The sequence below is a fragment of the Salvia miltiorrhiza genome, chromosome 7 (genome assembly GCF_028751815.1).
Source record: "Salvia miltiorrhiza cultivar Shanhuang (shh) chromosome 7, IMPLAD_Smil_shh, whole genome shotgun sequence".
Lineage (NCBI taxonomy): Eukaryota > Viridiplantae > Streptophyta > Magnoliopsida > Lamiales > Lamiaceae > Salvia > Salvia miltiorrhiza.
Genome location: NC_080393.1, coordinates 47,615,746 through 47,628,350, shown reverse-complemented (window position 1 = coordinate 47,628,350; position 12,605 = coordinate 47,615,746). Strand labels below are relative to the sequence as shown.

The following is a 12,605-nucleotide window of genomic DNA, read 5'->3' as shown; positions in this document are numbered from 1 at the left end:
AGAGAAATGGTGATTTATCTAGCGATTGATTCCGCTGCACTGGAGACTTGATTCCTCTGACTCCAGAATAATGGTGATTTCTCTGCTCTGGAGATCAGAACACCTAGAAAACGCCAAATTCATCCAAAATTCTCCAAAACTGCATTCTTCCATCTCGAAAGCCTAAATCTCCTGCAAAGCATAAAATACACCATAAACGCACTAATTTCCAGAAGATTATCTTAAAACACGCACAAACAAACCCTTAAAAATAGAGCAAATTAAGCATAAATAAAGAGCTTTCAGTATCAGTCGTCAACCCTGTTGGTCAAAACTGATTTCAGTAAAACAGGAGTTATTGTTTGCATGCAAAGTTTCGTTTTGATCTCTGACTGAGATCTTTCTGATTGAGGTCAGTAGATTATTTGAAAATAGCCTATAGGTGTATTCCCCCCCCATACACCTATTCGAGACCCTCAGGACCTAACAATTGGTATCAAAGCCGGTTGTTCACAAGAACTATCTGTATCTGACTAGGTTCTATTTGAACTAGATCCTTTTTCTTAAAGGTCTCGAAATAGTTCACTCTTTTTTTTTGTGCTTGCTATCTGTTCTATCTGCTGTTATCTGTTCTCTCTTTTTTGATGGAGACTAAACACAGCAGATTATCTTCTCTACCTATGTTTAGTATTGAAAAATACGACATATGGAAGTTTCGGCTTGAAAGCTTCCTCATCGCCCAACATTGCCGAATATGGGAAGTCATCACCAGCGGACCGATCACCATCACCGAAACTAGCAAAAGGGTTCCTGCTGATCTCCATCAGGATCCTTACGATGAGGTCCAACCCAAGTCAAAGGCAGACTTCACCACAGAAGAAAGGAAGCAAGATGAGTTAGACAACCTCGCCAAAAGTATCATCTCCGGCACCGTTCCCGACAAGCATGTCATGAAGATCATCAAGTGCGGAACTGCAAAGGAGATGTAGGACATTTTGGAAAGAATGTGCGTAGGTTCCGAGGAAATCAAGGAGAATAAGCTATCCATAACTTGCCAGAAGTTCGACTCCTTCCTCATGCTCAAGAATGAATCTGTCGAGAAAATGGAACTTAGATTCAACCAAATTTTGAATGAAGTTCAATCCATTTCCAAAGACAAATACACTCATTGAGAAATCAACCTGAAGATTCTTCGAGCACTGCCACGTGGAGATTGCAGATCTACTCAGTCGCTCATCAGCATAAGCCAGGATTCAGTCAGCTCCCGACAAACAAGCTTTTCTCCGACCTCATGGAAAATGAGTTCGACCTTCTGAGAAATCTTGGTAACAAGAAGACTGGAGGATCAGACGAAGATGATCCATCAACCTCAAGAGGAGTTGCACTGAAGGCCTCAACAAGAGAAAGCAAGAAGCAGATCAAGGAGCCAACGGAACTCAACCCAGAGGACTTCTTTAGTCAATATGCCTTGTTGACTGAAAGATTCAACAAGATGGAGTCCAAGTTTCGGAAGTACAGAAGGTTCCACAAGCAGCACTACAAAGGAAAAGAAAGAGAAAGCAACTCCAGACATTCCACAGATCGAAGCGGAGAAAGGAAGTCAGCCGCTTACGACATCAAAGATATGGAATGCTTTGGATGTAGAAAGAAAGGGCACTTTCGAAATGAATGCCCTAATCTGACTCCAGCTGAGCGCAGAGAACTGAAAGCTAAGAAAGATCGCAGTTTTTCGAAGAAGAAAGCGATGGTTGCTGACGATGCTGATTCTTCCAAAGACACATCAGAATCATCCGACTTCGACAGTTCCAGCTCAGACGATGAGAGTCGAGCCCTGATGGCCAATGAATCAGAAAGCGTGGCTGACAACAGCTACGACAATAGAATGAATGGCTCAGAGGTAAACTCTCATTCAAAAACTCCTTATACTGATAACTTCCTGATGCTTTCAGGAGACCACTCAGAATCTGGAGGTAGCTCATCCGATGAAACTGACGAGTTTGATAAGCTCATGACTGATCACTGTCAGCTGAGGAAAATGTTCGAAGATCTCTTCAAGCAGAATCAGAAATTGGACAAGGAGATCAATGATGAACGAGCTAAGAATCAGATAATCATCTACTTTTCGGATGAAACTTGTCTTGATCAGCTAATCATGGAGAACAGCCGACTGGAAGAAGAGCTCAGAATCTCCAACTCAGAATGTGAGAGAGCATCTCATGAGATCAAGAGGCTCAATCACAAGCTGGAAGAAACAGTCAAGAACTGCATGATGCAGTCTCCCATGATGAGCAACTTTCCATCGAAAGGCCTTGTTAAAAGCATCGGAGGAAAGGTTGCAGCTGACAAAGGAAAGAGTGTCATGATCATCACAAAGGACGATCCTTCTGAAATCACAACCTCAGAAGAATCAAGAGATCATGATATGGATGAAGTTCGCAAACGCAGACTGATGGCTATATCGAATGTTCCACCTCCACGGAGCTACAGAAGAGCAAAGGAGGCCCCCAACCAGATCACCCTACTGAGAAGACTGGAAAGCAGATTTCAGTCAAAGATCGGGGAAGGAATATCAGGAGTCAAGAAGAATCTTCCTCACCAATCCAGGGGAAGAAAGGCCACATCAGTCAGAGACTGACATCAGTTCAGTTTCAGAAGGAACAACATCCATGGAGACCAAGCAATGCTGAGTCCAGACGAGCCAAGCGACATCCACGAGAACAAGCTACTGGACATCAGTCAAGTCTCCAAAAGTCTGCAAAGACTCGAGTATCTCAGGGAAGATACTTCGCCGAGCAAAGAAGACCTCAACCACTCATCAGACAGAACTGCTACAAGAGTGAGGCCTTCAAAAGGATTTCTCAACAGAAGAATGCTCATGTGCCAACTGAAGCGCCAACGACGTCAATCAGACAATCAACAAAGCGCAAGAGACCAGCCAGACCAATTCTGAAGCAGATATGGGTTCCAAAGGGAACTCGAGCTAACATCAAAGGACCCAAAGCTTGATTGGGTGCCTGAAGCAACTCTTCCTTGCAGGTCAATGTCAGGAAACACAAAAAGAAGGAAGAGGTCAAAGCTTCAATCAGAACGTGGTATCTGGACAGTGGCTGTTCGAAGCACATGACGGGCTACAAAGAATATCTATCTAAGTATGTTGAGAAAGCTGGATCCAAAGTTGCATTTGGAGACAACTCAATCGGAGAAACAAAAGTCTACGGTGTGCTCAACATGGGTAACGCCAGTATCAGTAATGTTAGCTTTGTTTCTGGTCTTAAACATAATCTGTTGTCTGTGAGTCAATTTTGTGACAGTGGTTTCACAGTGAAGATCAAGAAAGATGAATTCACTGTTAGAAACAATCAAAAGAAGGTGGTTCTGAAAGGATTCAGACAAGGGAGTCTCTATGTCGTTTCTTGGGAAGACAGCCCTCTAGAAACGTGCCTCATCAGCAAGAGCAGCTCGGAGCTCAACTGGCTATGGCACAAGAGACTCAACCATCTCAACTTCAAGACGATCAACAAGCTTGCTAAACATCAACTGGTAGAAGGCCTTCCTTCTATTGTGTTCCAGAAGAAGCAAGAACGTGAAGCATGCCTAAGAGGAAAGCAGACGCGGATGTCATTCAAGTCAAAGTCAGGACACTCCTCTGAAAGGATTCTGCATCTACTTCACATGGATCTGTTTGGCCCGATCACTCCAAGAAGCTACAACGGTAGGAAGTACACCTTAGTAGTTGTGGATGATTATTCATGATATAATTGGGTTATCTTTCTCTTCAAGAAGAAAGAGACACTGGAGGAACTGTCAAAGCTGCTGAGAAGACTGAGCGTTGAAAAGGAAGTCAACATCATCAGCATCAGATCAGATCGTGGGACTGAGTTCCTCAATACTGTTATTCGTAAGTATTGTGATGAACAAGGAATCAGTCATCAAACTTCTGCAGCAAGAACTCCACAGCAGAACGGAGTTGCAGAAAGAAGAAATCGGTCTCTAAAGGAAGCAGCAAGGACGATGTTAGCCGAGTCAAAACTCCCCTTGAAGTTTTGGGCCGAAGCAGTCAACAACGCTTGCTACACACAGAATCGCTCCTTCCTCACTCAGAGACATGGAAGAACTCCATACGAGTTATGGAAGAACAGAAAGCCATCGATTGCCTACTTTCATGCTTTCGGTTCTAAGTGTTTCATACACAACAATGATAAGAAGAGGTTGAACACTTTCGATAGCAAGGCTGATCCAGGAGTCTTCCTTGGATACTCTGGAACAGAACGTTCAAGCAAAGCCTATCGAGTGTTTAATTCTTAAACTATTTGTGTTGAAAAAACACCTCATGTGATCTTTGATGAGTCTACAGATGGTTTCAGGGAACAAGAAGCTGAAAAGTGTGTTCAGAACACTGAAGGTTCCAAAGCTGAAATCCACAACACTGAGCCCTCTACTGTCTTGGTGTAGGGACCAGGCAAAGATGAAGATGCTGAGATGCTTCAGTATCAGAAGATCAGCCAAAGGTCTGAAGTTCAGACTGGAGCCAATGCAGATGGCATCAGTCAAGGGGGAACTCCAGTTGCTGAAGTTCGAGTTGGACGTGCAGAAGCAGCTCCAGCTCAACTCTCCCCTGCTCCAGAAGGTGCTCAACACCTCAGAACCATTCTGACCGAAGAAGCCCCACCATCTCTAGAAGAGATCAAGAAGTATCGAAGATGGTTTGAACTCCACTCAAAGGAGAACATCATTGGAGAACCATCAGATGGCGTCAAGACTCAGAGATCAATGTGCAACCTCGTCTTCGACATCAATCAGAACTGCATCAACGAAGATAAGAATTTTAGCTGATTCTTATCATCTACAGAGCCCAAGGATATTGAAGAAGCTCTGAAGTCTACTCAGTGGGTCATCGCAATGCTAGAAGAACTCAATGAATTCAACCGGAATTCAGTTTGGGAGCTTGTGGATCGACCAGACGATGCAAAGGTGATTGGCTTGAAATGGATTTTCAAGAACAAGGAAGACGAAGAAGGAAACATTGTGAGAAACAAAGCAAGGCTTGTGGCTAAAGGATACAGTCAAGAAGAAGGAATCGACTATGACGAGACGTTCGCTCCAGTTGCCAGATTGGAAGCAGTCAGACTCTTCTTAGCCTTCGCAGCTCACAAAGGTTTCAAGGTACACCAAATGGATGTCAAGTGTGCATTTCTCAATGGAGTGCTCACAGATGAAGTCTATGTAGAACAACCTCCAGGGTTTAAGGTTGCTGGACTAGAAAAGGTGTACAAGCTGAAGAAAGCGCTCTATGGATTGAAGCAAGCACCAAGAGCGTGGTATGATACTCTCTCGGAGTATTTTGTTGAACAAGGTTTCAAGAAAAGATCTGTGGACAGAACTCTGTTCACTCTCAAAGAAGGAGAAGATCTCTTGCTTGTTCAGATTTATGTCGATGACATAATTTTCGGATCCAAATCCAAACGTATGTGCAAGAAGTTTGCTGACATCATGACCAACAAGTTTCAAATATCCATGATGGGAGAAATGAATTTCTTTCTCGAATTGCAAGTCAAGCAGACCAACGAAGGAATACTGATCAGTCAGTCCAAGTATGCCAAGGAACTGATAGCCAAGTTCGGTATTCAGCACATGAAGTCAGTCAAGATCCCAATGAACACAAACTAGAAAGTTGATCCAGGTTGAGAAGGAAAATCTGTCTCTTCGACGAAGTATAGAGAAATCATTGGATCTTTGCTGTATTTGACTGCGAGCAGACCAGACATCGCATTTGCAGTCGGGGTATGTGCAAGATATCAATCAGATCCAAAGGAAGCTCACTTGGATGCAGCAAAGCGGATTCTGAGATATCTCAAAGGCACGCCCAATTTAGGATTGTGGTATCCAGCAGACGAAGACATCAAGCTCTCCGGATATTCAGATTCAGACTTCGGTGGATGCAAGCTTGATCGCAAATCAACCTCCGGAACATGTCAATTCCTAGGCAACAAGCTCATCTCTTTGTTTTTAAAGAAGCAGACTTCAGTCGCCACCTCTACAACTGAAGCTGAATATGTTGCTGCCGAAAGCTGCTGCTCACAAATCCTGTGGTTAGTCCATCAACTAAAAGACTATGGGATCGACGAAAAGGAAGTTCCTATCTATTGCGACAGCTCCAGTGCTATTGCAATCTCCCAGAATCCAGTTCATCACACCAGAGTTAAGCATATTGAAATTCGACATCACTTCATTCGTGATCATGTCGAAAAGAAGAATATCTTTGTGGAATGGATTCCCACTGCTATTCAGAGAGCGGACCTGCTGACCAAGGCTCTTCCAGAAGAGAGGTTCAACGATCTATGTGGAAAGATCGGCCTCATCAACCCTGAAGAGTGATGCTGTGTTTGAAGACTTTCTCAAACAGTCATGCTGACTGGTGGTCAACCAACTACTGATTCTACGATCGCCGACGTGGAAAGCAATGAAGTCCGAAAGCTCATCTGAAGAAGAAGTCATCCTGATGAAACAACCAGGATCAAAGTGGTATCAACTGACTACAATGTTCAGTTGATCAGTAAGTACTTTAAATGCTTACTTTTTAAATAAGTTATTTCAGTTAAGAGTTTTAAGTTTTTAATTCAAAAACCTTTTCTCTAACTGATCAGTTTCTTTCAAAAACTTTAACTGATTGTTGGAAAATGGAATATCCGAGAAGGACAAGAGTTTTAAAAGGGAAAATATGTTTTGATTGAACTTGTCCTGATCTTTTACCAAAAATCTTTCCAACCTTTTTGCCTCTGCAATAAAATTTCTTGAAAAGCTCATTGACATGACAGAATGCAATGATGCCTTTCAACTTTTTGAAGACGCAGTCCCTCGCAGTGACGGCGGACGCGAATTGTTTCTTCAATTGCATTTTAGGCACAGTTTTCGAAAAACCTTTTCATCTTCTCACATGGTTCACATCTTGTCTATTTAAACCATGTTGTCTTCACGATTTTTCTGCATCAACTAACAACTCTCCACAGCCTTCACTGTGAGAAAAATTTTCAATCTTTTCAAAGTTGCAGAGAAAAATTGTTCCAACTAAAGGAGAAATCTATGACTGCAAAGTCATGGAGTGGAAGAATGACGCTCACATACCTGGTCTTCACCGGACCCTTCCACTGGATCTCAACGTCTCTCCGACGTCAAAGTTTGCTCTACCCTCACTTGTATCCAGCGAAGCGAGTGTCTTCCATTCTCATGCCTGGCGCCAAGAAGCTTCACAGCTTCTGGAGGAGATCTTCCTTATCGCATATGTTGCGCTCCTCCCTGGCTTGCAACAAACAACGAGACCTCTCTCGTTGTTGGCCGGCATCTTCAGCCGCACCAGGTCTCTTCTTCAAAGACCCAGTGCCGACGACTCGGCGGTGTTAGTATTCTCAGCTGCCACCGCTTCGATTCTTCCTTCTCACGCCCATCTTTCTCTCCTTCTTTCTTTCCAATTCACCAACCTGTTCCTTCTTCTCATTAGGCAGCCCTCTCCTTCTTCCAAGGCAGCCTTCTTCTATCTTCCGCCTTCTACATTTTCTTGTCCTCCTCCGCTTCTCCGTCTCCCTCCTCTCTTCACCTCCCCACTGGCGTTCTCCACTTCTGCATATCTGGACTCACCCTGTTCTCAAATCTTCTCACGAGCTTCTGAGACTAGGAGTTGGGTACCGTCTGATCATAGCCTCCATCGTCAGCTCTCTTTTTGATGTTGCCAAAAAGGGGGAAAGTCAGAAGTCAGAGAGAAACCTTCTTGAGGTTGCTCCTGTCCTCTAACTCTTGACTGATGATGGAACAGCAAAGGATCACCAGGAGTTGTAAGGATGACGTTCTAGTAAAGACCTCAAACCAACGGAAAACAAGTGAGAGTGGAACAAGCTTAGGAACATGAAGACACGAAGACAAAAGATGAAGATCAAGAAGTTCAAGGTGCAACCAAGCAGACTGCTGGAGTCCATGGGTTTCCCATGTTGTTTTTGTTTTTTCTTTTACTCCAATGTAAGTCTTGCTCTGTACCTCGACTGATGGCTTATCAGTCTTTATTAATGAAAAGAACTTCTTTTTGATCTCAACCTGAAGATAATGACTCTTTGTCCAGGCTCTGATTATGGTTTTTCTGTCTTCTCCTTGTTCTGTTTTAGAACTGTTTTCGTTCTTAACTCCAAGTACAAGTTTTTAGGTTCTATTGTTAAGGGGGAACTGTTTTTACCCCATGTTTAGAACTTGTACTGTGAGTTCAGTCTTTTTGCTGTCTAGAACTGCTATGTGGTTTTGGCATCATCAAAAAGGGGGAAATTGTTGGGAACCTTGTTGAATATCCTAACCATTGTTTTGATGATACCAAAATTCATAGGACTTAAATGTAATAGATTAGAATCGTTTTGAACTCAAGTGTTAGAGTTCGTTTCTAGTTTAGTTTGCGGTGTCGAAGACTTAAGACTGAAGACTGAAGAACGAAGGACTGAAGACTGAAGACTGCAGATACCAACTGAAGTATCAGTTGAAGAATCAGTTGAAGACTGATTAATTAATGCGCGCAAAGGACTAATACTAAAGTCAAGTATCAGTTGAACATTCATCCTAGGACTGATCTTCCAACGTTCAGAGGAAGCCATGTACGCACAAGTACAGCCGCATTAAATGCAGAGATCTCAGGATATCCTTATCTCTGCAGAGGTCATTCCTATCTGGTGGTTACTTTTCAGAGACGTCACATCTCCTGTCCATCAAAGAGAGCCGTTTCCACCCAGACAAGGAACCTCGAAGATTGAAGCCTTAGCCCAAATTCGAATTGCTCTCCAACGGAAGAAATCTTGAGGACGATTTACTCCAACGGATCTATTCAAGAGTTCTCCTACAAATAGCGCTCGAGGATCACTTCAACCTTCACCGATTAACCGACATAAGCTGAAGCTCTGCCGAAATTGCTACTCAGCCTAAAGCTTAACCTCCCCAAAGCTTGAATCGAAGAAGAGAATTCCAAAGCCAAAATCAGTCACTGCTGATTACATACATTCTCTTAGACCCTAGGCATATATCTGTTTACCCAGAAGCCAAAGGTCAAACTTGCTTCAAAGAACTTGTTCTTTGTAAGTATAGTTGGCACTCGTTCAAACCTCCCCCCCCCATAAGAGTGTTTGAGTGGTTCGGAGTTCAGGAAGGTACTCTGAACTCTGAGTGAGAAGTCTGAGCACGTGTTGTGTTGAGCAGAGAAATCCGACGCGAGTGAAGCGTGGGTCCTGAAGAAGGATTTTCTTCAGTGTGTGGTTGTGTGCACCAGGCAAGCACACGATACGGTTTGCAGTGCACCAGTGAAGCACTTGTGGAGTGGATTGTTGGTCAGATCAACCAACCGTGGATGTAGGAAAGGGTTTTTCCGAACCACAAAAAAGTCTCTATGTTGTTTACAGCTTTCAGTTTTACATTCTTACTTGTGCTATTTTATTTGATAAAACTGAACACTGACTAACAGCAAAGAGAAACCTTAACCAACAACTTGCTCCACCGAGGTTATTACGAAACTAAGTTTAATTTCCGCTGCGTATGATATCGATCTGACTGAACTATCCTCTGATAGTCAGGAAGAGTGATATCATCTCTATTTTAGAAAACACGACTGAAGCCCTTACTTGCATCAATTAAGTTCCATCAACTTAACTGATAACTCTTTACTGAAGAGCTTTCAGTATCAGTCGTCAACCCTATTGGTCAAAACTGATTTCAGTAAAACAGGAGTCTTTGTTTGCATGCAAAGTTTCGTTTTGATCTCTGATTGAGATCCCTCTGATTGAGGTCAGTAGATTATTTGAAAATAGGCTATAGGTGTATTCCCCCCCCCATACACCTATTCGAGACCCTTAGGACCTAACACTTGGATTCCAATAACTACTCCACTAGCAATTTCTATATATTTGTAGTAACAAGTAATTGAACTCATCACAACCAAAGCTTTCCCACTACTCCACTTGCAGTTTCTAACATGGCATCAAATGAAAACTTTGATGATTCCAGTCCTAGCTTTGACCCTTTCCATTACATCGAATTTGATGAAATGCATGAAAACCATGTATTACAAAATCGACGCATTGACTCCATGATCGATGACGTGGCTTTTCAGATTCCAACTCTATCTTTACAACCTACAAACAACACTGATAGAGCACCACGACAATTTATTGAACGTCGTTGTGAGCAAGGCCATGAAGGTGTGTTCGAGCAATACTTTTCAAACGATCCAATCTACACTCCTGAAGTTTTCCGAACAAGGTTTCGCATGCGAAAGCCATTATTCGAAAGAATAATGAACAAACTCGTTGCCACAGACAAATTTTTCCAACAAAAATGTGATGCGACTGGTCGTTTAGGTATGTCTTCGATTTAAAAGTGTATTGCAGCGATGAGAGTATTGGCATACGGAATAGGAGCAGACTTGCATGATGAATACATTAGAATGAGCGCACAAACTATAAGAAAATCAGTTGAAAAATTCGTGCAAGGTGTAGTTCACAACTTCGGTGGGGAGTACCTCAGAAGGCCAACCGAAGAAGATCTTGCTTATCTATTGTATGTTGGTGCTCAACGCTGTTTTCCCGGTATGCTTGGTAGTATTGATTGCATGCATTAGAAATGGAAAAATTGCTCTACTGCATGGGCTGGCCAATATACAAGAAGAAGCGGTAAGACAACAATAATCTTGGAAGCAGTCGCATCTCAAGACTTATGGATCTGGCACGCATTTTTTGGAACTCCAGGTTCGAGAAACGATATCAACGTGCTTCACCAATCGCCTATTTTCTCAGATATATTGGAAGGTCGAGCACCAAAGGTTAGTTATGTGATAAATGGCCATGAAAAAGATATGAGATATTATCTCATTGATGGTATATATCCTTCATGGGCAGCATTTGTCAAATCTGTTAATGGTCCACAAACTCGAAAACATCAACTGTTTGCTCAACATCAAGAGGCTGCTCGAAAAGATGTTGAGCGAGCATTTGGAGTTTTACAAGCTCGTTTCAATTTTATCAAACGACCATGTCTCATATGGGATCGTGATATGATGGGAAAAGTAATGCTTGCTTGCATCATTATGCACAATATGACAGTGGAAGACGAGCGACATACTTACTTAAATTACTGTGATCCAACAGAATTTATGGAAGTTAGAAGGTTAATAGCCAAAGTGGAGATGTTGAAGCTAATGATGATCCTAATTTTGAATTTTCCACGGAACGGATTGCAAGTCTAGAAAGCTATATGAGGAACATGACACAACTTCGTAACAGGGAAGCTCACAATGCTCTTAAAAATGACTTGATCGAGCATATTTGGCAAAAGTTTGGCGATGATAATTAAATGCTTAGTATGTATTGTTTTTTTCTATTTCGAGTTTGCATTGTTGTAATTTATATTTTTAGTTTGTTGTAATTTAAATTTTTATTAGTTTGTTTTTTTTCTTTTAATTTTTTTAATATTTTAATTTATATTTAATATTATTAAAATTATTACGATTAAAAATAATAATAAAATAATTATATATAATGTTGTGGTTGGGTGGTTGGAGTGGTCATTGATAAATCAACAAAAATAGAGGTGGTTGGGTTGGGATAAATATAGTGATGTGGAAGAGAGAGAAATTAATTAAATATTGAAGATGGTTGGATGGTTGGGTGGTTGGATGGTTGCTGATAAACATAGCCTAAGAAGACCTTTGAAATTGACTAAACATTTCATCCACGCAGAAAAAGAAGCAAATCATATATTTGTGCAATATAACTCAAAAATCTGCCATCATATCCAAAGCACTATCACATAAAATGAAAATGACTACTCATTTTATTGTCTTTTTATATGTGCATAAACAGAAAAACTATTCCCTGTTACTATTCACTACTATTCACAGTAGGTAATGTAATACATGAATAATGTAATACATGAATAACTGGAATACAATATCACAAAAGAATCTTCTTAATTACATATTAAATCCATCCCACAAAAAACTCAGAATCATTACAATTTCAACATGCAAAGCAACTAATTTACACATAGCCACCAAATTGAGTCGAGAATGAAGAAGAGCACTCACTTACAATTGTAGATGAAAGGAAGCCAAAAATATTGATTTGGGTGGTGCAATATAGAGAAATACAGAGAGAAATCAATCTAATGCAGAAAAAAAATCAATGCAAATGAAACACAGCAAAAGAAGAAAAAGGTTACCTTGGACTCAAGCCGATGGCACGACTGCGCGTCGTCGAACGATTTTCGGGCTCAAGGACGGCCTATAATCGCGGCAGAGAAGACCAACTCCGTCGACTTTGTCGATTCTCAAACAAAGAAGAAGAAACACAATATATGAGAAGAAAAGTATGCGGCGTAAATCACTATTAACTAAGAAATTTATAGCTCAAAATCTAGGTTTTAAGTTTCCATTATTAAACATCTTTCCAAAACCAAATCTTTCTAAACTTAAATATAATCATTCTATATTTACAATGGCTGTGTAGGAATTAAATTAGGAAACTAATTAATACATACCAAGAATCACGGCAGATCGTGGAGGGCGCCGAAGCGGGTGGTCTGGCGAAGCAGAATGTAGCGATGGGAGGTCCCAC

The 12,605-nt window shown here is 41.5% G+C and overlaps 1 protein-coding gene across 1 annotated transcript; it reads left to right on the top strand.

Annotated features, from left to right (window-relative positions):
* The first annotated feature begins 10,384 nt into the window (after positions 1-10,384).
* On the top strand, positions 10,385-11,236 carry LOC130994308 (uncharacterized). Its single transcript, XM_057919354.1, has 2 exons — positions 10,385-10,580; positions 10,740-11,236. The coding sequence occupies exons 1-2, from the start codon at positions 10,385-10,387 to the stop codon at positions 11,234-11,236; spliced, it is 693 nt and encodes a 230-aa protein (XP_057775337.1).
* The last annotated feature ends 1,369 nt before the right edge of the window (positions 11,237-12,605 follow it).